A 26,907-nucleotide genomic window follows, 5' to 3' on the forward strand; every position below is an offset into this window, starting at 1 on the left:
GGGGTGTAGGAGAGGAGGATGTGGGGATGAGAGGAACAAGATGTGTTATGTACATATATGAAATCGTCAAAGAAAAAATTAATTTTTTTCCCCAAGGTAATAAGATTAATTTATCTGGTGAGGGAATTTCAAGGCCTTGCAGAATTCAGCTGGGGTGGTTTGTAGTGTCACGTGGGAGGATGAAGCAGAATTGAAGGTTTGAAACCCTGGCAGTATACTCAGAAAAAGCGGGGAGGCCTGTCAGCCGAAGCAGTTAGGATACTGAAGTGCCAGCTGTAGTATTTACAGCAAAGCAGTAGGGAGGGTGCATGGCGAGCGTCTCAGAAATTGGCCAGATTCTACCTGTGCCATCATGCTCAAGCCTGTAAAGGCTTTGACTCATTTGAGAGACTGCTTTGAGAGGAGAGCATTGGAACGCCCCTCTCTGGGCACAGCCCAGAGTCACCCGGCACTCAGAGGCCACTGCAGCCATGGGTTGAGGGGCCCTAGCTAGCGCGTGAGTTAGCAGATCACGTGGTAATACCCATGTGATACAACTTTTCAGGAATGCAGAATATGAGTTATGGGGTAGTGGAGGCTTCCACCTGAATTTTCTTTTTTTTTTTCTTTTCTTTATTTATTTTGTGTGTTTTTGTCATGGAAATCAGAAGACAGTTTGTGGGAACCAGTTCTTTCCCCCTGTGGATCCCAGGGACTGAACTCAGGTCACCATCTTGACAGTAAGAGCCTTTATCCATTGAGCCATTGCTCCTTTAATCCAAGTACTCGGGAGGCAGAGGCAGGCAGGTCTCTGAGTTTGAGGCCAGCCAGGTCAAGAGAGTAGGTTCTAGGACAGCCAGGGCTACACATCCTGTCTCAAGACAAACAATCCAAAACCCCACAAACCCCCAAAATAACAAATCAGAAAAGAAAAGCCTGAAAAGCCAAGGAAAGCCTGTTTGCCATGGTAAGGATCCCCATGGGTCATCCTTGAGGGTGCAGTGAATATAGCTGTGCGTGGAGCTAGAGACACAGTGGAGACCCCAGCAAGTCAGAGATGCCAAGAACCTGGACTATCTCCCAGAAAAGTCATGGGCGTAAGCAGAGCTGGCCTGAGAGGGAAGTCTCGTGGGCTGTGGCCAGCAAGACATAGAAGCAGGTTGTTCTTAAGCCAAATCACTTCCTGGTCTGACGCTACAGGGTTTGATATTTGACCCTCCTTCTTTTTTGGACCATGGTTTTTTCCCTTTTAGAATGGGAAGATTGGGGCTGGAGAGATGGCTTGGCAGTTAAGAGTACTTACCGTTTTACATAGCATGCAGGTTCGAGTCCCAGCTACTCCAATATGAGCAGTGACTCTTAGCCACCCACAGCTCCAGTTCTAGGGGATCTGACATAGGGGCGTCAGTAAGTTTGGAACATATAATAAAAAAGTGTGACCTCATCAGAAAGGTGTGCAGCAGTTTAAAGCTGTTGTACACAGGGTGTCCAACATAAGCAAATCTTTAATTTTAATTTAACGTCCCTACTGGTATGAGTTGGAAGAGAGCCAAATGTTGGGTGCAAATGTGGGCAGCGTTAGAGTTGTTAGGCTGGGGCTGTGGAGGTTCACCTGCTCTGTTTGCCAGTTTAGTGTATGGTAAAGATACCGTCATCTGTTAACTTGGCAACTCTAGGGCTCTCAAGTTGGTGGGAAATGATTCCCCAAGAGCATGTGGTTGGGCCTTTCCTAGTAGACTTTTCTGCTTCTCATCAGAACAGGTAGGCTCAATGATTTACCTTTCTGATAAGCTATCAGGTGCTGCTGTTGGACTGGGGACCATTCTCTAAATGTCCTTGGAACAGGGAAGGAGTAAACAAAGTGTGGACAGCAGATGGCTCAGTGGATAAGGCACTCGGCCACACAGGCCTGAGGACCTGATTCAGTCTCATGAACCCACACAAAGGTGAACGGACAGAACTGATTCCACAAAGTTGACCTCTGACCTCCACATTTGATCCATGCTGTGTATGTGTGTCTGTGCCAATCACATGATGCTCTTAAGAACACATATAAATTTTCAAAATACCAGGGGATTTTAGGCTGGGACATTTGTGAAGGACAGGACGGATGAAGCATTCCTTCTATTTGTTTGTTTATTCAATTTATTGTAGTGTGTGTGTGTGTGTGCGTGCGCGTGTGCGCGTGTGCGTGTGTGCGTGCACAGACACATGTGGAGGTCAGAGGACAGTTTTTGGTAGCTGGTTCTCTCCTTCTACAGAGGGTCTGAGGATAGAACTCAGTCAAGCTGTGTGCCAAGCACGTTTACCCACCCAGCCATTTCACTGTTCCTTCCTTTTGACTTTATTCTAGAAAGGTATTGTCGCCTGTCTGCTGCCAGCGCTTCTGGCATGCTTCCTAGCACGCCGGGAAGGTGAGAGGCAGGTTTGTGGTGACCAGTGTCTAGATAATTAATATCTGATTGTTGATTGATTTGGTTCATTTGCTCATTACTTATACTTCTCCAGAAGGTTTTTTGTTGCTGTTGTTTGTTTTTGCAAGACAGAGTTTCTCTGTGTATTCCTGGTTGCCCTGGAATTCACTCTGTAGACCAGGCTGGCCTTGAACTCACAGAGATCTTCCTCCTGCCTCTGCCTCCTGAGTGCTGTGACTAAAGGTGTGCACTACCACAGACCCACTATCTAGTAAGTTTTGCAGCCTTTGTTTTTGTTTGAGACATTGTCTCATGTAGCCTACCGGACTGGTCTGAAACTGACTAGATAGCTGAGGCTGGTCTTGAACTCCTGATTTTCCTGCTTCCACCTCCCAGGTGCTGGTATTATAAATTTTTATCACCATGTCCCACTTTGGCTTTTTTTAAAAAATATTTATTTATTATGTATACATCATACAGCTTTCTACCTGCATGTCTGCCTGCAGGCCAGAAGATGACCCCAGATCTCATTACAGATGGTTGTGAGCCACCATGTGGTTGCTGGGAATTGAACTCAGGACCTTTGGAAGAGCAGTCAGTGCTCTTAACCACTGAGCCATCACTCCAGCCCTGTTTTTTTGTTTTTTTGAGACAGGTTCCCACATAGCTCAGGCTGGCCAGGAACTCAGTGTGTAACTGAAGCTGGCTTTGAACTTAGGCCTCGAACTCCCTCCTCCTTCGTTCAAAATGCTGGGATTTACAGCTGCGCACCACTTAGCACAGTGAGTTCTTATCGTACCAAGAATTGTTCTAGACGCTGGTGTACAGTCATGGACAGGAATTTGCTTCTAGTCTTGTCAGGGCTCAGAGCACTCATAATTACAGATTAAAATGTCTGAAAGAGAACAGGCTCTGTGAGAACAGGAGATGTGTGTGGTAGTGTGGAGCACATGTGGTCAGGTGAGCTGTCTTTGTATAATGACCTGAGACCTGTGGGTGCAAAAGAGCGAGCCGGTAGAGAGAGACAAAGTGTCAGAGCAGGGTGTGCCAGGGCCTTGGTGGATGTGAGGTGAAGAGGACAGAATCAGGGAGGTGGTGTGAGGTGACGTGGGGAGGACCAGGACGGCTGTACAGAGCCCTGCTCAGGGACAGACATCCAGGCTTTGTTCTCAGTGTGCAAGGATCAGAAGAGGACAAGAAGGGAACAAAGCGAACGGCTCAGCTGGAGAGTTGGTGGGGCTTGGAGAAGGGGACAGAGGGTTGAGAAAAGCCAGCAAGTGTCTGTCTTGGGGGCTGTGCATGTGTGAGGACAGGATGAGGAGTGAGGTTAGAAAACATGCTTGCTGTCTGTGAAGTAGAGAGCAGCAGTGAAACTCTGATGAGGGCTGCAAATGATGCATCGAATGCATTGGTAAACTCATGGTTTGTCCACCGTGAATTAGCTTACTTATGATGTAAACCGAAGAGAGTTTTAGTAACGTGGTGACTGTGGCCTCATAAGTAGAGTAGCAGAGAGAGTTTAAAGAGTGAAAACAGCTGAGAATTCTACAGAAGTAAATTTCTCTAATACAGGGAGTGCTAAGTGTGGGCTACCCTGCCCAGAAGATCAGGGTTCGTACAAGTCGAGAGCAGTGTAGGTACAGATCCTTCTCTCCTCACCCCCCACCCTGTGTATATGTATATCTCCCCTTATTTTATTCGTGTGTGTATGTGGTGTGCATGTGGAAATCAGAGGACAACCTTCCATGATAGGCCCTCTCCTCCATGCTTATGTAGCAAGCACTTAACCCGATGAGCCATCTCTTGGGTTCTAATCACATTTTCTTTTCATAAATGTGTTAGTGAGCTTTCTGTCACTATAACAAAATATCTTAAAATAACTTTTTAAAGAGCCAAGTGCTTTCCTTCCCTTCCCCCCAAACTCCCCAACTTCACTCTCAAGACATGGTCTCATTCAGTAGCTCTGGACCGTCTGGAACTCTGGATCCTTCTGGTTCAGCCTATTTGAGTACTGGGGTTCAGTCACTAGCCACCATGCTCCACCCCCATTTTGACAGTCCCCTTCCACAGTCGAGTTGCTTTATGGCTGGTAGAGGGGTAGGCAGCATAGTGGAAGCATGTGGAAGAGCACACCTGTTCCCTTACTACCAGGAAGCAAAAGAAAATGGAGAGAGCCTGGGGTCCCAGGAATCTCCTTCAAGAACCTGCCCCAGTGACTGGAAGACTTTCCATTGGACTCCCATTTCGCAAAGGTTACATCACTTCCCAATAGCACTGTCCACAGACTAAGAATTAGGCACGTGGGCCTTTGAGACACAGTTAAGACCAAATTATACTAAAAGACAAAAACTCCAAAAACCCAGATCAAATAAACAAATTGGTCTCTATTGGCTGTAAGTGCCCTCTAGGAAGAATCACAGATGCCCGAGTTCGCTGATTGGTGCTGTCTGCAGTTGGGATCCCACTGTTGGGTTACCCTGCTGTTTACTGGAGTCTGTCGAGTTCTGTGGCCTCAGTAGTTTGGCGGTTGATTTTGCAGCGGTAGAGTTTACCCGGGAGCGTGTGGTTACCTAGCTGAGATGCTATAGACAGTGAAATAAGTGGTAGTAGACTGGGGAGGGGACTAAGGCCAGTTGGTAAAGTACTGTGTAAGAATGGGAGCCCAGGTCCGTCCCTAGCCTCATGTAAAAAGCTGGGTGTTGTAGTTGTGCTTGCAATTCTACCACTGTGGAGGCCAAGTCAGGTGGACCTCTGGGGTCTGACCCCATCTTGGTTCTGTTTGACCTCACTGATGGGATGAACCAAGAAAATGGTGCTGGAGAGATGGCTCAGTGGTTAAGAGCACTGACTGCTCTTCCAGAGGTCCTGAGTTCAAATTCCAGCAACCACATGGTGGCTCACAACCATCTGTAATGGGATCCAGTGCCTTCTTCTGGTGTGTCTGAAGACAGCTACACTGTACTCATATAAATATAATAATAAATCTTTAAAAACGATTATAATTTTTTTTTCTTTTTTCCGGGGCTGGGGACTGAACCCAGGACCTTGCGCTTCCTAGGCAAGCGCTCTACCACTGAGCCAAATCCCCAACCCCGATTATAATTTTTTTAAAAATACTTTTGTTATGGAACAGACTTGTCCTTTAACCACACATGTACTGTGGCATGCACCCGATTTTAAAAAGGTCATCATAAAAAAGCCAATATATACAAGTAATGGAGTCCAAAATTATAAGGATGGTTGTTAAAAAAGAAAGAGATATTAGGTATAAATTTAAAAGAAAGGAAGAAATACAAATGGAGAAGCAATTGGATTTGAGTTCTCAGCGTAGTAAATATGTCAGCTCTTCCCACAACAATGGACAGGCTTACTACACCGTCACCCAAATCCGAGCGAGGCTCAGTGCTTAGGAGTGTAGCTCTTCCAGGGACCAGAGTTCAGCTCTTGGCACCAGAATTAGGTGGGTAGCCACACTTGTGTACATGCAAACCCCAACACATATACATGTGATTAAAAGTAAAATCTTTAAAAGGTCCTGCAGGCCAAGCACAGTGGCATGAGGAAGGCTGAGGCAGGAGGATTGAGAATTCAAGGCCAATTTGGGCTTCCTAATAAAACACTATCTTGAAAAAAAAATGATGGAATTATTTTCATGTATATAGACTGTTGACAAAATTATTCCAGAACATACTAATATTTGAAGAGGCAAACAAACCAGAATAGCTAAAAGAATTTAAGCAAAGAGAGGTAAACAAAGTCAGGAGAGTTAAGAGTTCAAGGCCAGTGTGATCTATAGGGCAAGACACTGCCTCAGATAAACTAAAACTGGGGATGTAGCTCAGTGGTAGGGCCCTTGCCTGGTATGACCAAGGTCCTAGGTTCAGTCCCAGCATTGCAAAAAATAGGAGAATGACATGTGACGAGTCACTATCCATCTCAAGATTTGATAGTTGCAGTGGTGGCATACGCCTTTAATCCCTGCACGTGGAAGAGAGAGGCAGATATATCTCATGAGTTTTAGGCAAACCTGGTCTACCAGCCCAGCCAAAGCAATTCAGTGAGATCCTCTCTCAAAAAATGAGCAAACAAAAAAGTTTGATAGTTGTAGCAGTCGACAGTAGGTCACTGGAAAGGTGGAGGATCCGTGAATAGATGCACGAATGGCCAATGGTGTGGTGTGGTGTGGTGTGGTGTGGTGTGGTGTGGTGTGGTGTGGTGTGTGTGGTGTGTGTGTGTGTGTGTGTGTGTGTGTGTGTGTGTGTGTGTGTGCAGTCAGCATATTGTTATGTTGCTCAGGCTGGTCTTGAACTTACAAACTCAAGAAATCTGGCTTTCACCTCTAGGAAACAGATTAGTGCCCATACATCTGACTGACCTTTTAGCCAAGTTTCCAAGACACTTCAATGGGGGAAAGGAGGAATTCTTCAACAGATGGTACTAAAGTAAATTGCTATCCTTGTGAGGAGTTAGGGAGACAGAGGCAGAAAATGAATGAACCTAGATTTAAACTTTACATTTTATCCAAAATGAGCTCAGATGAACCACACAGATTTAATATAAAACATACACATTTTAGTACATTATAACCAAGTAGTACCACTTCTAAAAACTAATATACTCCCCCAAATTAAATTCAGTTTTTAAAAGGCATGAAAGAATATTCCTTTGTGTACTATGACAATAGCTGGGATGGGGAAGGCAGAAACTACCCAGTGTCTGTACCTGATGAACGGATAAGCAGTATGTGACACACATTTAGTGACTGTTACTGAGCAGTAAAACTGAATGGAACAGTGATAACTTAGTAGCATTGCTCAGCTTGAAAACTCAGGATGGAAGAAGCCATAGACAGTGGGTGATCTCATTGTTTGAATATCTAGAACAGGCAAACCCACGGAGCCTGGGACTGGCTCGGTGGGGGTCAGGATGGACAAGAGCAAAAAATAGAAAGCGTTGGCCTTTCTTAGGAGTGAGGGAATGTTCTGGAATTAGATAGTGGTGATGGTTAATGGGCAGGCCAGCAAAGTTCACTTCTGTGAGCACTTTAAATGGTGGGTGACATTTTATGGAATATGAGTTATCATTATTTCCTTACGTGTAGACCTAGCTGGCTGAAACCTGCTGTATAGACCAGGCTAATCTTCAATTTTTAGCAATCCTCTTTCCAAGTTCTGTGATTACAGGCTGTGAGCTATTGTTCCTGACCTTAATATTTTATTTAAAAAAAAATACTCAATAATTTAAAAGTATACCGTTAGAAAATGAGACATTTCTGGCTGGAGAGACACAAAGTGGTCAAGAGGACACGCAGATCTTGAGGGCCCAGGTTCAGGTTCAGTTCTTAGCACCCACGTGGTACCTCAGAAGTGCCTGTAACCCCAGATCAGCAGGTCTGAAGCCTGGCCTCACGTGCACATTCATATTCTCTCTCCCTCCTCTCTTCCCCTCCCCCTCCCCCTCTTCCTCCCTATCTCTTTCCCCTTCCCCTCCCTATCTCCCCCCCCCTCGATTAAAAATAAGCATTTACTAAAAAACTAGGAAAAGAAAAGGAGACATTTCCTGGAAGAAGACGTGGTGGTGGTGAATTAAATGCAGGAAAATTGGTCAGTGTTCCTAGGACGATGCTGAATGCATCTAATTGTAGTTTGGAAAATAGATTTATTTTATTTTGAGTGGCTGGGGGTTGAGACAAGAACTCAATCTTGGTCTCGAACTTGCTGTCCAGTCAAATCCTGAATCCCTGATTCTGCTGCCACCACTTCCTGTGTGCTTCTGGTCACAGGCTGTGCCACTCTGGGTCACTTTCTCCTCCCTGACAGTGCGGGGGATATACTACAGCATCCTGCATGGGAGGTCAGTATTCCGCCACTGAGCCATGCCCTAGCCCCAGTGTTAGCACTTTCTTGGAGTTTTATACTATACATCTCCGCATTCTTTCTTCTAGGCACCTCTTCCGTGGTTGGAGGAAACGAGGCATTCTAGAAGGGGATAGCAGGTGAACTGCTTAATGTTAGTGGAGCATGTACATGCCTTTCCCCGACTCGTGTGCGCCCTGTCTCTGCTCACACTCTTGTCCTCTCCTCAGGGCCTTCTGTCTTCTCAGCCCCTTGCGGTGACTTGATCTAGGCTGCTCCTTCCTCTCAGGCTCCTGGGCAGTCCTGTCCTGTGCTAGCACTGTTGTTTGTTTTTCCCTCTACACACAACTGTAATCTGGGCTTCTAATAATAAGCACCTCGGTTTTTCTCATATATCTGGTCTTCCCCAAAGGCACAGGCAGAATTGTTTATGTTCTTGTTGTCTTGTTTTGTTTTGTTTTGAAATCAGGGTTTCTCGGTGAAATCCTATCCTTTCTGGGACTTGCTCTGTTGACCAGGTCAGTCTGGCTTACCTCAGAGGATTACCTGTCTCCGAAATGGCACTCCGAGATCCATCGCCTCTGCCTCCTGGACTGAAGGCTTGTGCTGCCACACCCAGCTTTTTTTTTTTTTTTTTTAAGTTTTTATGTAACATGGTCTACTTAGGCCCCCGGGGCAAGACTGTCTCTTTAAATTCAGAGAGAAGGGCTGTAGATTTTTATCTGAGGCAACCTGTAACTCTGGGGCAATGTAGGAAAAACAGGTTATTGGTTCAGGTCGGGTAAATTTTGCTTTGGAATAGCTTTGCATTAGAATTTCTACTGTGGAATGGAGATACATAGATCTTCCCTTCCTAGGTTCAGGTAGGTGAACTGAGCTAAATGTGAGCTAAATCTGAGCTAAAATGTGGGTTTGTTTTCCAGATGCTCTGAAAATGAACAGTTAGTGTAAGCGATATCAATGAAATGCGTGTGGCTACAGAATGGAAGTGAATGTTAGCTTTAGTGCTGATCTCTTATTAGTCTAAGAGCTGGACTGCAGAGGCCGGTCCCTTTCCTGGGTCGCTGAGGTGTGTAGAAGAGAGGCCATAGAGAGAGACAAGGATTAGAATAGAACATCCGGGAGGGTTTGGTCTTGGAAAATATTTAAGGGAAGAGATTGGGGCAGCTAGTTAAGGTATCCTGTCCCCGGGGAACCTCTTGCTAGGGTGTCTCTGATAGGTGTACTCTTTGTGTTTGCTTTGGGAGCTGAGGGCGGGTAGAGGGATGCTGGAGCAAGAAGTTGCTTCCTGGGGTCTCTGTGTTTGCCCCACTGTTGGACAGGTCCTTTGCTGGAGGCCTCAGTGGCCTGTCTGTTGAGGGCAAGCCGCTCGGATGGTGGGGTTGTTGTCAGCACATTTTTCCTCATATGAGCAGCACTCACCTGCTGCCTTGGTTCACTCCCAAGAGACCGACAGAGACTAATTTTATCCCCTTGGAGAAGGTTCCTAGACCAGAAACTCAATGTGTACCTTAAGTCTAGTGCTTCCAGGTTGGTAGAAGGAGTGGTGGGCATTCCTTTTGATTTGTGAAATAGTTCCAATATGACTCCTTTGCTTCTGAGTTCTGGTTATGGCACTTGAGGAGTCATCTTATAGCCTGGGTTGTCATCAGGGAGCTTAATCAAACCTCACCACAAGTCTGAGCAGGTTCTGGATGGCACAGACTAAGGAAAGGGCAACATGGAGCACAAGTGAACTGGAACTTTAAACCCTCTAGAGAACTGGACTAAGAAGAGAATTCTAGATACTTTGGCTTTCTGTAATAGTTTTCTACTTTGATTGGCTTACAATTAGTAGCAAATAGCAAATTAACCTACACTAAATTAGGACGAGGAAGAGGACTTGTTGGAAGGCTATGGGGTGGCTTATAGACTGGAAAAAAGTTGATGAGCCAGTCTTCAGAAAGGACTGAAGCCAAAACAGCTTGGGGATCTTGGGAGCAGTGATCTCTGTGGGGTGAATAGGAACTACCAGTCATAGCCAGTTCCTCCTCCATTCTGTTCAGAAGCCAGTGTCCACAGAGTGAGGCCCAGCTGGTATGGCCTGAGTCTAGGTGGTGGACTTTGACTGTTAGGCAGGCCCTGTGGACCTAGTAGGAGCCTGAGTTCCAGTGGGCTGCCGTTACTCTAAAAGGAGACGCAGACAGCAGGCACAGACAGTAAGATTCATCTGCCCTTGCTCCTCAGGAGCAGCTGTGGAACCAAGAACAGAGACTGCAAGCCAGTGCTACTGCCTTTGAGTAAGTTTAGTTTGGTCACTGTTATTTCAGGGTCCTAAGCTTTTTGATGTTTTCTGTTGAGGACAGATCCTACTGAACAGTCTTTATTAGCAATCACTGTTCAGGAATGTGTTGGGGGGTGCATTTCTTTGCCAAGGTTTTTCTAAGGCTTTCTCTCCGTCTGACCTGTGCACAGAAGAGGACAGGGAGGATGTTCAGAACACCCACTGGCAAAGCAGCTGACGGTGCTGTCTGCTATACAGGTGTGCTCGCATACGCTCCTGGGGAACGGTCTTTTATAAAAGCCTAATGCAGGGCTGGGATGTGTGGGTCATGGGCAGCATTTGTTGAGCATTTGTGGGTCCTGGAGTTGATACTTAGCATCTGAAAAAACAAAAACAAAAATCCTAATATGGAAAATGGTTAAGAATTGATTACTAGAGCTAGACAGGAAGTTCTTGGGCTTAGACTGAGAGTGATTCAGTATCTGAGAGCCACAGGACCGTGCAGCCATGTTGTTTGTGACTCAATGACCTATGACACTAAGACATTCAGCCATAAAGATCCACTTGAAACAGTTGCTCCAGGTTTGTTGTCTCATGCTGTTGAAAGCTAAAGGGTGGACTCTTGGAGTTTGCAAAGTAGAAACAAGCTTTATTAACAATCATTACAGAAGAGTAAGAAATGGAAGAAATATGAGAAATTCAGGAAAGGTGATAGGAACTCCTGAAAGAGGAAAGGGTTTCAGGAGAGGAAGAAGCCACCGACTTCATAGTTGAGGTTTTATCAGGCTGTGGGGAAGACCAGATGAAGACCAAGGGCTGCCGTGAGGTTGGCTACTTCTCTAGACTATATGGGCGGAGCCAGCGGGGTCTGCAGGATCCACATGTGTCCCCTGGCCCGACCCGGGAGATAGTTACGCAGTCACTGTACAGGTGGTGCTCTTAGTGAGGGCGACTGAAGCCCTCTCCGTTAGCAGCTCTGTTGGTTACTGGCGTCGACTGTCTACTTGTGTTAGTCACTTGGCCTGTGTTACTGCCCTCCAACCTCGCAGATGTCTCAAGTGCTGATAGTTAAACGAAGCTGAGTATCCAGCTAGGGATTAGCCCGCAGCTTTGCTGTAGCCAAGTGTTGCTTCTCACCCCAGCCACCATTTGGAGCTGCAGTCCTTCTTGGCTGACTCATGTTCAGTTCCTTGTCTGTGGGTTGCTCTGAGGCGACCTTCTGGGCAGGAGCTTCTTCTTAGAAGCCGTCCTTACTTAAAATGTAGTCTGTTTTTATGATTAGCTGCATTAGAAACAAGACTTATGAAAGGGTAATGGTGTTTTGCATATATTTCTCAATTGCCCTGGGGTTTGGGGTGGAAAGCTGGCCAAGAGCCCGATCTCTTATCTTTCTAGATTGGTTATCTCACACCAACTATAAGCCCATTGACTTAACTTCCTCAGTGTTGCAGACCTTGCTATGCTAACCCTTAACGATCTTTTAACAGTAGTTTCTGTTCTCACTGCAGTATAGATGCATGTTTCACCATGAGCCCTTTCCCTTAGTACCTGCAGAGAGCTAGGCCCTGCATGCAGAGAGCATGGTCACTCACAAAGGTACCAAGGTCGTGCCTGTATTGAGACTCACATCTCTAGATCCTGTATATTCTGAAACCACTCTCTAGTCACACAACTGCCCCTCCCCCTATCAGTCTTGATGCACAGAACCAAGTACGTAATTTTTTTTTTATTAACTTGAGTATTTCTTATTTACATTTCGAATGTTATTCCCTTTCCCGGTTTCCGGGCCAACATCCCCCTAGCCCTTCCCCCTCCCCTTCTTTATGGGTGTTCCCCTCCCCATCCTCCCCCCAACAATCACGTTCACTGGGGGTTCAGTCTTAGCAGGACCAAGGGCTTCCCCTTCTGTGTGAGGTCTCGGATTCCCTGGAGTTGGAGTTCAGGCAGTTGTCCCAGGTACTTACTTTACTTTTCTCTCTAATGGCAGGAACCTGCAGATGATGTGCATTGTCATTGGTATCCAGCATCTTCCAGGCTGATCCATGGTCACTTTCCGGGATGGCAACAAGGTGACTTAGCTGAGGATGACCCTGACTGAAAGGCTTCGTGAGAAGATATCTCAGGCGTTCTACAACCATGGGCTGCTCTGTGCATCCTACCCCATTCCCATCATCCTCTTCACAGGACTCTGCATCCTAGCCTGCTGGTATGTTTTCAGTTTGCCCTATGTGGTAGAAGAGTGTGGTGAGACGCTAGATCTCACTAAACCTGACGCGATGGAGACTTGGATGCTGTATTTTTATGTAGTGGGGACTTAATAAGGATGCTCACTGGAGCAGCATAGTAGAGAGTCCAAGGCATTTTCCCTCTAGTTATAGCAAGGGTCTGAGTACCACAAGGTAACGTGCCTTTGAGCAGCTCCTTGGACACCTTCTACAGGCTGGCTCGAAAGACTTGCTTCCTTTGTTGTTTCTCCTGTTCATATACAGCCGTCTTCTGATCCCTTGTTACTTGTTGGGGCCTGCTGTGTGCCAAGGTCTGTAGTGAAAGCCGTGGATGCTCGTGTCTCTTGCCTGTCTTTCACAGGCCTCACAGAAGCCTGAAGGCTGACTGACTTTGTAAGACGAGGGGCTCAATGTAAGGTGGCCTCTTGAACCATAAGACATTTTCAGCCATGTAAAGAACCCACCTTAATGTCCTTTTCTCTAGAAAAAGATATATTTTCCCAGCTTGGGTGTGGCTCAGTGGTAGAGCTTTGCTGGTGTGCTCGAAGCTCTAGGTTCAATCACTAGCATGAAAAAAAAAAAGTTTTCCAGATTCATTGTATAAAATGCTGTGCTATAAGTCTGGCTCTTAGACTGACCCTCCTGCTATAAATGATCCCAGAGTAAGAAAAGGTGAGTATCATTCATTAAGAGCTTCCTTCCCGGTGCCAAGTCAGGAATATAATTAAATTTCTCATTTGTCCTCACAATACATAGGAAATGGTCCAGTTATCTCTTCATTCCACAAAGGGGGTAGGAGTTTAGTGATGTACCTGATCCAAACCACTGCCTCTGTTGCCTGCCTTTCTTCATTCTGGCTCAGTGTGTATTGGTGTTTAAAATGTACAAAACTATATTAAATATTATAAAATACTTACATTGGCACATGCTGCGTGATGCAGTAGGAGTACTGTGAGGAGTGCTACTATTTAAAAAAAACAAGTAAAAAATCAAAATTCTCTGTTAACTGATCTCTTTAGTGTTTTACTTCTCTTGGTCTTGTTTTTAGGGTCAGGCAAGTTTTGAGACATACGGTGGTATCAGAACTGTACGGAATCTTATAGGATAAGGCAGGTTCTCAGACATGGGGTACTGTCAGAACCATATGGAAGGTGGCCTAAGCACAGTGGGCTTTCATTGATGAGGTTTTTGGTGAGCCTAAAAATTTGCTGCTGTGACAGGTCCCCAAGCCTGGGGACTCCACACCAGGAAGCACTAAGCTGTTTCCATTTGTGTGGGTCTGGAACTCTATGAGGACCAGGCTAGCCTGGAACTCACTGAGACCTGCCTGCCCCTGCCGACGCCCTAGCATGGAAAGTAAAGGTGTATGCCGCCACACAGTCTCCAGGAGTGTTTTCTGAGGATGAACTACTTCTCCATTTCTATGACAAGCTACTGGGGCATCTTTAAAAAGTGTTCCCTAGGGGGGTTGGGGATTTAGCTCAGTGGTAGAGCGCTTGCTAGGCAAGGCCCTGGGTTCGGTTCCCAGCTCCGAAAAAAAAGAAAAAAAAAAGTGTTCCCTATATATTTTTTTTTTTTTTTTTTTCGGAGCTGGGGACCGAACCCAGGGCCTTGCCTAGCAAGCGCTCTACCACTGCGCTAAATCCCCAGCCCCCCTATATTTTTATTTATTCAATTTGTGTGCTTGTGTAGAAGTCAAAAGAAAACTTGTGTGCACCCTGTGGGCCTGATAGATGGAATCAAGTCCATCTTGTCAGCTGGTGCCCTGCCCACTGAGCCATCTCAACAGCCTTAACTGAATGTCTTTGGCATGAATAGCACACAGGCTGCTGGTACCTTCAAAAGGCTCACCAGATAGACCTGCTATAAAGTGCTAGTCTCTCTCCTCTGGAAGCACAGATCCGCTTTTGAAGACCTGGACAGTTTCTCACACTGATACTGGAGGGGGAGCTTGAGAATCAGTTCGGTGGACTGCTGGTGGTGTCTAATTTTACAGAGCGACACACCGTCAAGCCTGTAGAACTGTGGAAGCACTCTAGGGAGTGGCGTTTGTAGTCACGGTTTCCTGGTGCTTTACCATGTGGAATTTGGAGATCGTCTGCTTCGTCTGAGCCGTGACAGAGATGCCCTTACTTCTTTCCTTTCTACCTGACCCAGCTCATCGAGATCTTGACCTAGGCATACAAACCCCTATGTCATATTCTCTTCTGGGAAGTTTTACTGTTGGAACAACTCCCGCTCTGTCAGAGCCTTGAGGAGCCCAGAGGAAGCAAAGCATGGATAGCAGCCAGCTTTTACTAATTGTGTCAGATAGCTAGGCTCCGTTCAAGGGCTGCTCTTTATTCCTTAGATGAGATTTGTTAGGACCCAGAGGACCTCCGCGCTTGCTCTCCCTCCTGAGAGCCAGTAGCTACCTGAGCTACAGCAATGCAGTGCTGTTTACCCCTGTTCATCACCAGGTCCCCTCAAAAGGAGCAGGGCAGGACTCCAGGGGCAGTGACTGATGAGGGCTTCCAACTACCTTTCTCTATCGGGCTGACGAATCAGGGATTGAAGGGCTGTGTAGACAGGAATCAGGCTCCTCAGGCAGCGCCAGGGCCTGATTTTCTTCTCTAAGCTGGTGCTGAGGCATCAGTGGTTGAGAGCTGAGGACACTCCTCCAAATAGCCTGAGTGCTGACCTTCTAAGTGGGCGTCAGTAAACTCTCTCCTGCCTGGCTCCTAAGTGTAGAAACTGGTAACTCCCTCCTGGGAAAATCTGATGAAACTTGTAGCAAACAGACATTGTAGCAAAAGTTGTATTTATATTTCCTAGCGGTTAGGTTGCTAGGACCCAAGGGGTAGCTGAGCTCCGAGGGAGGCTCTGCCTTAGACCTTCTGTGCACTGAGGGCAGAAGGGTACAGGAGGTAGAATCCAGCTCAGAGAGGCCGTGTATCCCAGCCGTAGTGGCCTGTATTTCTCAAGCGTCAAACATTTTTGTCCCTTTCTGCCCACACCTCAGGTGGTTGTTCTGTGATGGCCTTTGGGCTCACACAATGGGCTACGTAACAGCTCGCCTCTTGTCTGCTTAGACATTCATATGTTCTTTTCACAATAAGAAAAGAAAATCAGAGTAACTTAAGCCTGTCTGTGCTTATGGTTAGGTCAGCCAGAGTGGCTGAGATCAAAGTTTCAAAGCACCTTGACCTCTGCTCTAAAGCCTGGACCCTGAGGGGCCCAGTGGCAGCTCCTTAGACTGTTCCATGACAGTGCCCAGTTGAACTTTCAAAGCAAAAATCTCCTCTTCTGGTCTTGCATACAGATCCTGCTAAAATCTAAAACAACAAGGGCTCCCCAAAGCTTGTAGGAAACCACAGACTGCTTTACCACTCACAGTTTATTCCAGAAGAGGGGAAAGTAGGAGAAGCCTTGAGGCTTTTACTACCGACTCTCCTAGTCTTGTATTGTTCACACCTAGGAAGTGGGGGGTGAGCTGGGTTTGGGGTCACACTTGCCACAGTGCTTAGGAGGCAGAGGTGGGTAGATCTAGGCCAGCCTGCTCTGCATAGCAAGTTCCAGGCCAGCCAGGGCTGTGCAATGAGACCTTGTCTATAAATAAAAGCAAAAGGCTGGAGAGCTGGCCCACACTCAAGAGCGCTTGCTGCTCCTGCAGAGGACCCAGGCTTGATTCCCATCACAACCATGTGTGACTCCAGCTCCAGGGCCTCTCCTGGCCTAGTCTGTGAGCACCAGGCGGCACTAAGCACTGCACGGACACTTATGCAGGCAAAACACTGTACATATGAAATGAATTCTAATTACTTAAAAAAATTAGATGGCTGAGAATTGGCACACACAACCTTAATCCCAGTACCACTGGACAGGGTAGCTGGCCACTGAGACCTGACCCTGGGACGGGGAAGAGGCTTGAGCCTGTATGTTAAGGCCACAGTATTCCTCACCATTCGACCTGCCTTCATTTATAAAACAGAAGTTTCAGGTTGGGCTTCCTCTGAGACAACTTGAGTAACTTATATACAGGATGAGATGAGCATGGGGGTGGGGGCGCAGAGACAGCAGGGAAGTCATCCAGCAGCTTCGCACCCTGAGCCGCTGGGGCACCATAAACAGACCCCGCAGCACTCCCCCTGGGGGCCCAGCTAGGGATTCTCCATTCTGTAAAGGGTCAGATAGGAACTATCTTAAGCTTTTCAGACACCCGTTTGTTTGTTTTGTTTGTTTGAAACAAACCTTGTTTGTTTTCCAAAGTGCTATTTGTTTATTTTATATAGCCCTTTAAAAATATGAGAAAATATTATTAAAAATTATTGACAGACTGTAAACCCCCCCCCCCAAAAAAACCCAAAGAGCAGGCCATGGTAATGTGTGCCTAGTATGCATAGGGCATCAAAAACCAAATAAAAATGGTCCTCGCTAGGTTTGACGTCTGGGCTGTACTCTTCCAACTCCTAATCTGTAAGTATTCGCAGTAGCCAGTGGTTGGGAGTTGCATCCGGTGAGCACTGGCCTCCAGCACTCATGGCCTGAGGACTGAGGCTCCCTGAGACAGCCCTCTCCAGCAGCAGTCGGACACGATCAGGCAAAGAGGGGCAAGTAGTGGCCATTGAAAGTCGGGCCATTATAGCCAGAAAGAGCAGAAAGGGTGGGTTTAGGGTTTGCCAGTCCCTGGGCTGCCTAGGTGGCCAGATGTAGGCTCTACAGGGATAGCAGCAGAAACTTGTGGCCCACAGGGTACAGGGTATCAGTCAGGACACAGTGAGAGAGGAGGTTCGGTAAGCCACACAGAGGAGTTTGAACTTTAGTCCAAAACTGCTTATAGCTTAATGTTAAAGCACTTTCCTGCCCTGTGCAAGGCCTTGCATTCAGTCTCCAGTACTGCCATGGTAGCAGTGAGAGGAAACTAAGACGTTTTAGATAAACTGAAGCTGAGTGAACGCTGATTTCAGTTATTTCACCTTTAAGTCAGCTGATAGTTTCTGATGCCTGCTGTGCCTGCTGTTGAATCCCTGTTTGAAAGCATCACTCTCGGCTGGGTGTATGGTGTACTCTTTTAATCCCAGCACGTGGGAGGCAGAGGCAAGCGGAGCTCTGAGTCTGAAGTCAGCTGGATAGAGGGAGCCTGTCTCAACAGACAGACAGACAGACGTTGTTCTGGCCTGGCAAAGTGACTCCACAGGTGTGGTGTTTGCTACCAAGTCTAAAATCCTGAGCTCAATCCCCGTGACACATGTGGTAGGATCCTGCAAGTTGTTCTCTGACCTGTACCTACACTACACACACACACACACACACACACACACACACACACACACACACACACACACACACGTGTGCGCTTTGCAAGCAATGTTGTGTGTTAAGCAGGTCTTTCTTGGGTCTCAGTTCTTCCCTAGGTGAGCCCTGTCACCTTATACTGGTAGGAAAATGTCTGGAGCTGAGAGGAAATAGTATTTCTGGGGACCCATAGGCAGTGGCAGAGTGTGTGCTTAACACGTGTGAGATAACGAAAGGTATCACTCAGGCCAGACAGCCAAGGCAGAGGCATCCTGACTGCTGGGGTGCCCAAGAGAAACTAACAGACAGACTAACAGGTTAAGGTGCTTCTGGAAGGATGACCCTGAGTCTAAGGTGACTATGAGATTGGTAACCTAAAGGACTGTGGGGGTTAGGTGACAGACAGGCACAAATGATGAGTATAGAAATCAAATTAGCAGGAAGTTGTCAGGGAAGTATGTAACATGGAGTAACATGGCCCTAATTCTCAGCTCTGAATCGTTGCACATAAACCCTCGGGTGTGGCTTTAGGTCTTCCCTACTTCCTGAGTGAGCCTCCTTCCCTCTTGCTTAACACTGTCTAAAGCCCACCTGGCCTGTTTTTGCTCTCTGACTGCAATGTAAATTTTCAGAGCAGAGATCTTGTCTGTCTTGTGCATCTCTGGGCCTTGCACAATGTCTGGCCGTAAGTTCATGCTCAAATATTTGTTGAAAGAATGACTACTGAGAAAACAAGCAGGTTGGTTGCCTATTAGTGTGACCGGTCTGCCAGGACTGCAGTTAGGAAGCCATGTCCACAAAGGAGGCAGAAGCAGATGTACAGATTGCTCTGCCAAGGAAACTTCCCTCTTGCCAGTCACGCCCCTCAGTCCGCATGTCTTGGATTGTAGGAGAGCTAGAGAGGAAAGCAGATAGATCGTCATTCCCAAAGCTGCTTCCTCCTCTTTAGTCGCTTAGACACAGGTCATTCTGTGCATCCTAAGCTGACGTGGACCTTTCTGTGTGGCCTAGGCTGGTCTCACGTTTATGATTTGCTTCCCAAGTATTGGGATTACAAGCATATGATATCACACTCAACCCCAAATATGCTTTCCTGCCGTCTTTGTTAATAGTTCCATTTAAGTAGTGCGTCATTCTGAAGCTCACTGCTGGGGTTTGGAGTGGTTGGTGGCTGAATGATAACTTAGTTGTTCTTCATATTCTCTGTAAATAGAGACTTCCATTTTATTACAGATACTGGAGCTTGCCTCCTACAGAGAGGTATTTATATAGCTAATGCACTTTAAATGCTTAGAATCGTTTCTGGCACAGGGCTGCAGAGATGGCTCAGCAGTCAGGGGAGCACGCTGCTCTTCCAGAGGACCAAGGCTTGGTTCCCACACCCACATGGCCGCTACCGTGTGTAACTCCTGCTCCAGGGCTCTAGTGACCTCTTCTGGTTTCTGTAGGCAGTCTGTGCATGTGGTGCACAGACATGCATGTTGGCAAAATACACATGTGCATAAAATAGAAATAAATGTTTAAAAATGATTTCTAGCATATATGAAGCCTCACGTATTAGGTTCATTATTATTTATCTTCCCCCTTGGGCTTCTGTCTCCGTGGCCTAAAATTAAAAGTAGATGGAAAAATACATGGCTGTAAACCAAGACTCAAGAACTACAGACATCAGCATCACATAAAACAACCAAAACCACCCAGCCAGGCAGGCACGGTGCTGCACGCCTGAAAATCCCAGCATCTGGGAGGCTAAAGGACATGAGTTCAAGGCCAGCTTGGACTTCATAGGAAGATTGAGTCTCAAAACAAATAATCAGTGATTGTAATTACCTACCTTCCTTCCTTCCTTCCTTCCTTCCTTCCTTCTTCCTTGCCTCCTCCCTTCTTCCCTCCCTCCCTCCTTTCCTTTCTCTCTCTCTCTCTCTTTCTTTCTTTCTTTCTCTCTCTCTCTCTTTCTTTCTTTCTTTCTTTCTTTCTTTCTTTCTTTCTTTCTTTCTTTCTAGCTGTGGCAAGCAAGATAACCACTAGATTTTTTTTTCTTTTCTTTTTTTCGGAGCTGGGGACCGAACCCAGGGCCTTGCGCTTGCTAGGCAAGCGCTCTACCACTGAGCTAAATCCCCAACCCCTAGATTTTTTTTAATTACAAAATTTTTATATGTTTGTCTGCATGAGTGATTACCATGTGTTTGAGTGTCAAAGGAAGCCAGAAAATCCCCTGGAATTGAAGATATGCATGAATGTGAGCCAATAATTGCTGGGAAGTGAGCTCAGATCCTCTAGAAGAGCAGAGAACATTCTTACTGTTGAGCCATTTCTCCAGTTGTCATTGCTTTCTTCTCAGTAACCTCAACTAGAGACAGCCAAGTGTCCCGTGGCAGGGAAGCAGACACAGGCGCTGTAATCTGTTCATTCAGTGGCGTGCTCACCTGTGATGTCGGGAGTTTTATTGTAGCGCAGGGGTAGAGCACGAGCCTTAGACGTGCTAGGCCAGCATTCCACACTGACCTCCATCTCCAGCTGTAATGTGTCCATAAAGTGAGTGGCTCACTGCCAGGCATCAGTGGTGCAGACCTTTAATCCCAGCACTCGGGAGGCAGAGGCAGGCAGATCTGCGGCTGATCTGAGTTTGCGGCTAGTCTGGTCTACATAGAGTTCCAGGACAGCCAGGGCTACACAGAGAAACCCTGTCTTAAAACACAAACAAAGAATGGGTATCTGTGCATGTCCACACACATGAATATAACAGATACTAATAATATTGAACCACTTACAATAAAGTACATAAATAGGATAGGTCATTTACTTTACATTATGCTCAAAAATAGGCAACGCTGGGCTGACAGGATGGCTGGTGGGTAAAGAGTGTTGCTGCCAAGCCTGACAGCTCGAGTTCAGCCCCGGGATCCACATAGTCTAAGGGATGAAAGAACCACCTTCTGCAAGCCGTCCTCTGACCACACATGCCTGGAAGGTGCGCCCCTGCCCTAAATAAACAAATGACGTAAAAAAGAGAAACCGTGGTTGGCGTGTGGCTGCATGGTAGAGCATACACACAGAAGTAGCAGTCTCAGCACCAGAAACAAAAGAAAAAGCAAAGGGGTTGGGGATTTAGCTCAGTGGTAGAGCGCTTGCCTAGGAAGTGCAAGGCCCTGGGTTCGGTCCCCAGCTCCCAAAAAAAAAAAAAAAAAAAAAAAAAAAAAAAAAAAAAAAAAGAAAATGACTGTAGCACTGTCTGTGGAGGCCAGCATGTGCCAGGGCTGTCTGAGGGTCTGCACATGTTACAGGTGGATGAAAACTACACCTGAGGCGTATGTGTCATGCTGTATGGAAGTCGCTTCCTCTTTTGTCTGTTCCTTGTTTTCAGGGTTCCATCTCAGTGTTTTACCACAAGAAGGCCTCAAATTTGCCATCCTCTCACACAGTTTATTTCTGAATAGTAAAAAATTAAGTAAAACATGAAACAAAATAATGAAAATATACATGTATTTTATAGCTTGCTGACGTGAGGCCAATCGTTTTGCATATGATGTCTCCATTAACTGCTGCACAGCACGTGTCTGTATAAGCCCCGCCCTCAGTGTGTCCTTCACAATCTTCATGATCTGCTCCTTTAAACAGAGCAGTTCCCCAGCTGTCTAAACCAGAATTTGTATCCTCTACCCTAGTTTTGTTTTTAATCCTATGTCTGATTGATAAGACTTTGTTTTTACTGTCTTGTCTAAAGCCTCAGAAAACATCAGCCAGCCTGTTATACTAGTTGGGCTTCCCTGTAGGCTTTGTGGCTAAAATGTTTGAAAATCCTGATCTCGGTGATGTCTGAAATTCCATGGTGAATAAAATGATGTTTTACATGGTTCTGGCAAAGGGGATGCACTTGGAATTCCAGTGGCTCCCGTGTGACCACTTCTCAGAGACTCTGCCTCTCAGATGTCCTTATTCTTTCTCTCCTTTTCCCCCTCCCAGCTACCCGCTGCTGAAGCTCCCCTTGCCTGGAACGGGACCCGTGGAATTCTCCACGCCTGTGAAGGGTTACTCGCCCCCGCCTGCGGACTCTGACCACAAACAAGGAGAGCCCAGTGAGCAGCCAGAGTGGGTAGGTGCTCAGCTTGTCACTGAGGAGAGCCAAAGCAGAGAGCTGATTGGTGGAGGCTGACTCTGCAAGTGACAGCAAGAGTGGTCAGCTTCAGACTAGTGAATTCACGTGCTTACCTGCTTCACAAAGGCCCCAGAAGTGTCTGGTTGTACACTTAATGAGTAACCTTTATTGAAAGCAAACAATGACGCAGAAGTGTGAGTGCCCTAGAAAAACGAGGACTGACCAGCTGGGCCAGGGTTCATACCCAGCCTACCACACACCATGTGCAGAGACTAGCTAACAGGCCGTCTAGTCTTTGATCTTAGGTAGTCATGAGAACAGCAGAGTATTCCCAGAATGAGCCTAATTTTCTCAGATTAGGAAGGAATTGTTTTCAAACTTCATAATCCAGTCAGGTGGTTTTGAAAGTACAGTTGTTGGTTTTTTTTTAACTAGCAGGAAAGTTGGAATCCAGTTGGTTAATTTACGAGGGTCAGTACTAGGTTGGAACTCCTTGCTCCCTCAGCCCCACTGGACTGGACTGGAGTGTTGTCAGTTGATGAGCTCTGAGCGAGCATTGATATGAGAAAGTCTAGTTGAAGGCTGAGACTTGGAACCCCCCTCACTGTGACTTCTGCACTTGCTACTTGAAGCTCAGAACCTTGGCCAGCTCACGTCTGAATGTGTGACCTACTGTGACCTACTGTGTAAGAGCAGAGGGCCTTGCTCCATGTCTTGTGCTCTGGCTCCGTAAGTGGGTGCCAGGCTTGCTGAGTTTCTTGAGGAAAAGCCAAGCTTGGGACAGAGCTCCTCTTCCCCACCTCTCAGGATAGCGCCTTCTGTCCACTTCCTTTCTGGTTACTGCCAGCTAACTAGTTAGGCGTTTGACTCTGTTGTTGCTGAACTCTAACACCCTGGTAAGAGGCTTGTGTCACAGCCACACATTGTGTGGATGAGAAGTACACACCTGTGTTACCAGGCCTCTGCCTCTGCCCGTCAGAGGACGAGAGGTCTGAAGCTGGCAGAAGCTCCTGTGGGCTAGGGAGACGGCTCACTTGTTAGAGTTCTCTAGACACACATCAGGTGGCTCAACCTGCAACTCTGGCTCCCCGAGAGCTGATGGTCTTTGGCCCTGAGGGAGCCTTCATACATGTGGTGCACATAAATTCATACAGGCACACACATACATATATATAAACTTTTTTTTATTAAAAAAGAGAAACATCATTTTGTCCCAGCTCAGCCATTGGCCACAATGAGTTCTTCATGATGCAAATATTTAGCCATCATTAACTGCTTAATAGAGTTCTACTAAATATTGAACTGATGATAGCTATGTCTTGGTTTGAGGCTATCTCCTGTTCAGTCAGCCCATTTGTACATGTTAGATGGCCCTCTGGGCTTCTCTTGGAACATTTCATGGGTCTTGGATGGTGACAGAAGGCAGCTGTACGGTGTGCTTAAGGTCTCTTACAGTCCGAGAATTATTTAGTTCTTTCTGTTATGAGCGCCATCCCCTGCGGAATGGAGAAGACTCAGAGCTTAGTGCTGTGATCCAATTCATGGACTCAGTGGCAAGGTACCACTCAGACTGGCTATGTCTGATAAAAATATAAGCCCACAATAAAGTGAGAACCAATTCAGTTATAAGGGCAGAAAACAGAGCAGAGTAAGTGAAAAGTGAAAAGAAAGACTTCAGTAACTCACAGGCAGGGGCGGAAATGCCTTCTGTACTGGAGCCGGGTCCTCAAGAATCCATCTCTCGGACCTGTTCTCTTCAGATCAGCTTCATCTTTGTCTTCCTAACAGTGACCAGAGGAGCTTCCTCTCTGTTAGTGCAACAGCAGACCTAGTGGATGATGGACGTTCATTCCCAAAACCTATTTGCCACGGCAGCTGCTTTGTGCTGATGTCATCACCGGCCACACAAGCAGATTCTGGTGTCTGGAGAAGGAGTTGAAGGCCTGGGCACTGGAGGGCACAGCAGCCACACCCATCCCCACCAGAGAGCTGCAGCCTCTGCCTTCCTTCTGCCCCATTGTTGCTTTTGGAGTGCACCAGGATGACAGCTATAGGGACAGCTATGGGAACAGCTGGTGGCGCCAATCCTTGAGATCTCACCCTGGTCGTAGTGATATGACGAAGGTTTTTAAAGTTTGAAATATATGTCAAAACCTCATGGTAGAGTCGGGGATGCGGAAGGATGGCCCAATGGTTAAGGGTGCTATTGTTCTTTTTCTTTTTTTCCTTTTTTTCGGAGCTGGGGACCGAACCCAGGGCCTTGCACTTGCTAGGCAAGCGCTCTACCACTGAGCTAAATCCCCAACCCCAAGTGCTATTGTTCTTGAAGATAGCCTGAGTTCCAACATCCACACCAGGTAGTGCATAACCATGTGTAACTCCAGTTCTAGGAAACAAACACCTTCGGCCTCTGCAGGCACCTCCATATACATGGAACACATAAACTCATGTATATACACACAAATTAAAACAAGGAAAAATAAAAGCTGGGTGGTGGAGGTACATATCTTTAATCCAGTGCTTGAGAGATAGAGGCAGGCTGAATTCCTGTGAGTTCAAGGCCAACCTGGTCTATAGAGTGAGTTTTAGTACAAGCCAAGGCACACAGAGAAACCCTGTCTCAAATAAATGAATGAATGAACGAATGAATGAATGAGTGCATGCATGTATACATGCATGCAAACAAAGATGGGGTCCAAGAACTTTCAATGCTGGGACAGTTTTTGCTTCACAATAAAGGAGAATTGAGTTATATGCATATGTTTGTACTCTCAAATAAGTGGTAAATACTTGTAAGTCTGTCCTAAATCCACAGAATTAACTGACTAAATAGGACAATAAGCAAATCCTTGGGCAGAAAAATTCATATTTCCCTTTTCTTTTTTGTTTGTTTTGTTTTTTGAAACAAGGGTTTAATGTTGCCCAGGCTGGCCCAGCCTGCTATGTAGTTGAACCTCGGATTCTTCTACATCTGCCTCTCAAGAAGGCATGAAGAACACGCAGGAAGGCGTGTTCCACAGTACCCGACTTCGCTGTTCCTTCAGTGTGTGCAGAGACGTCCTTCCACAGCACAGGCAGGGAAGGGTGTGCAGTGAAGAACTTGGTAGGCAAGTCCTCCAGAAAGTGACGGAGGTTAGAGAGAATGGCCTTCCAGATGGATAGGTAACCCTAGTCTACTGAGTGAGGCATCAAGCAATCTCAATTCTGGGATCTTCAGATAGATAGGTCGTCCAGTCTACAGCAGCAGAGTGTGGGGGGGCCCTGTTCAACTCACTGTGGCAGGAAGCAGGGGAAGAGGCAGAGAGGTGGGAGTATGTATATGTGCTGTGCGCACACGTGTGTGTGTGTGTGTGTGTGTGTGTGTGTGTGTGTGTGTGTGTGTGTCTGTCTGTCTGTGTCTGCAGAGGAAGAGGCAGAGAGGCAGGAGCATGTGTGTGAAGAACGTGTCAGAGCCCCACCCCCACCCCCTCAGAGTTAGAGCTACATGGTCCCAACCTGACTATTGGTTCTGAAAGAGCAGCACGTGCCTGAAACTACTAAGCCCTCTCTCTCTTCAGCCCCTACTACAGAGTCGAGTCATCCTTACAAGGTCCCTGGTCTGAGTTCAGTCCACTCTGTATTAGACTTAGCATGACCTGTGGCTTTGTAGAATTGGCAAGGTGCAGTTCCTTCTGGGCAGAGGGACGTGCTTACCGAGAGGAGAAACAGAACAGAAGCAGCAGACTTTCATTTCCCCGTGTGGCCTTGGGCAGATGACTGTACACTTTTGCGCCTGCGTTTCCATATTTATGAAACATGGTGATAATTATGCCTGTGTTACACATTATCCTAAGGATTAAATGGGAGAATGCAGACAGTCAGTGCAGTGCCTGGCCCACCATTAGCATTCAGCAAATGTTTGCGGCTGTCATTGTGTATGGGTCTGGCTAGCCTGAACAGAGAGGAGAAAAAGGAGGCCTGTGTGCTTGGACTCCCTGCAAGGTCACTAGGGGTACGCGCCTTAGGCCCCCTCCGCTCCCTGGTTCTTCTTCGGGAACCCTATCCTAGCTGCCTTCCACACGAGGACTCTGTGGACCTGTGTGCTTGCACTGCCTACTTCTAAGGTTATGGTCACTCACGTTTACATAAATGCCAAGGCTTTACACACCGCAGAGGCTCAGGACAAGGCAGAGAGCAGGATTATTTAAGAGGCGTCGAATGCACCTATTACTCTATTCTATTCTATTCTATTCTATTCTATTCTATTCTATTCTATGCACTGTAACTGAGAAAGTTGGTGGGCCCAAGTTGTTTCTGGGCTTTCGAGTTCAAATCTCTGATAGTGGAAGCCTTTCCCTTCAAGGAACTAACTCAGGGACTGGAGAGATGGCTCAGCAGTAAGAGCACTTAGACTCTCACAGGCCCAGGTTTGGATCCTAGTGCCCACATGGCCACAGCTATCCAGAACTCCAGTTCCAGGGCATCCAATGTCCACTTCTGACCTCCTTGGTCGTCAGGCACATGTGTAGTGCACATATGTACATGCAGAAAAAACATACACTTAAGCCCAGTGTGGCAGCACACTCCTTTAAGCCCAGCACTTGGGAGGCAGAGGCAGGCTGAATCTCTGAGTTTAAGGCCAACCTGGTCTACAAAGCAAGTCCAGGACACCCAGGACTCTGTTACAGAGAGAAACCCTGTCTCAAATGCCCCTTCCCACAATGACACAGTAAAAATGGTGGTAGGGAAATCAGTCTGAGTGAGCTTGTAGGGACAAGTAGGCTGAGGTGACACTGCCTGGGGTGCCTGGGTCTAGTTTTCA

At 46.8% G+C, this 26,907-nt stretch overlaps 1 protein-coding gene across 2 annotated transcripts in view; it reads left to right on the forward strand.

Annotated features, from left to right (window-relative positions):
- Scap (SREBF chaperone) overlaps positions 1 to 26,907 on the forward strand; it is a 54,050-nt gene that overhangs the window by 10,129 nt on the left and 17,014 nt on the right. Inside the window, exons 2-4 of one of the 2 annotated variants that reach the window (XM_032910761.1) lie at positions 8,338 to 8,388; positions 12,499 to 12,717; positions 21,974 to 22,103. In XM_032910761.1, coding sequence (XP_032766652.1) covers positions 12,596 to 12,717; positions 21,974 to 22,103 — 252 coding nt within the window. In that variant the 5' untranslated portion in view covers positions 8,338 to 8,388; positions 12,499 to 12,595. The remainder of the gene's footprint in view (positions 1 to 8,337; positions 8,389 to 12,498; positions 12,718 to 21,973; positions 22,104 to 26,907) is intronic. The other variant, XM_032910760.1, reaches the window with a different exon arrangement.

Source organism: Rattus rattus, chromosome 8 (genome assembly GCF_011064425.1).
Source record: "Rattus rattus isolate New Zealand chromosome 8, Rrattus_CSIRO_v1, whole genome shotgun sequence".
NCBI classification, from domain to species: domain Eukaryota; kingdom Metazoa; phylum Chordata; class Mammalia; order Rodentia; family Muridae; genus Rattus; species Rattus rattus.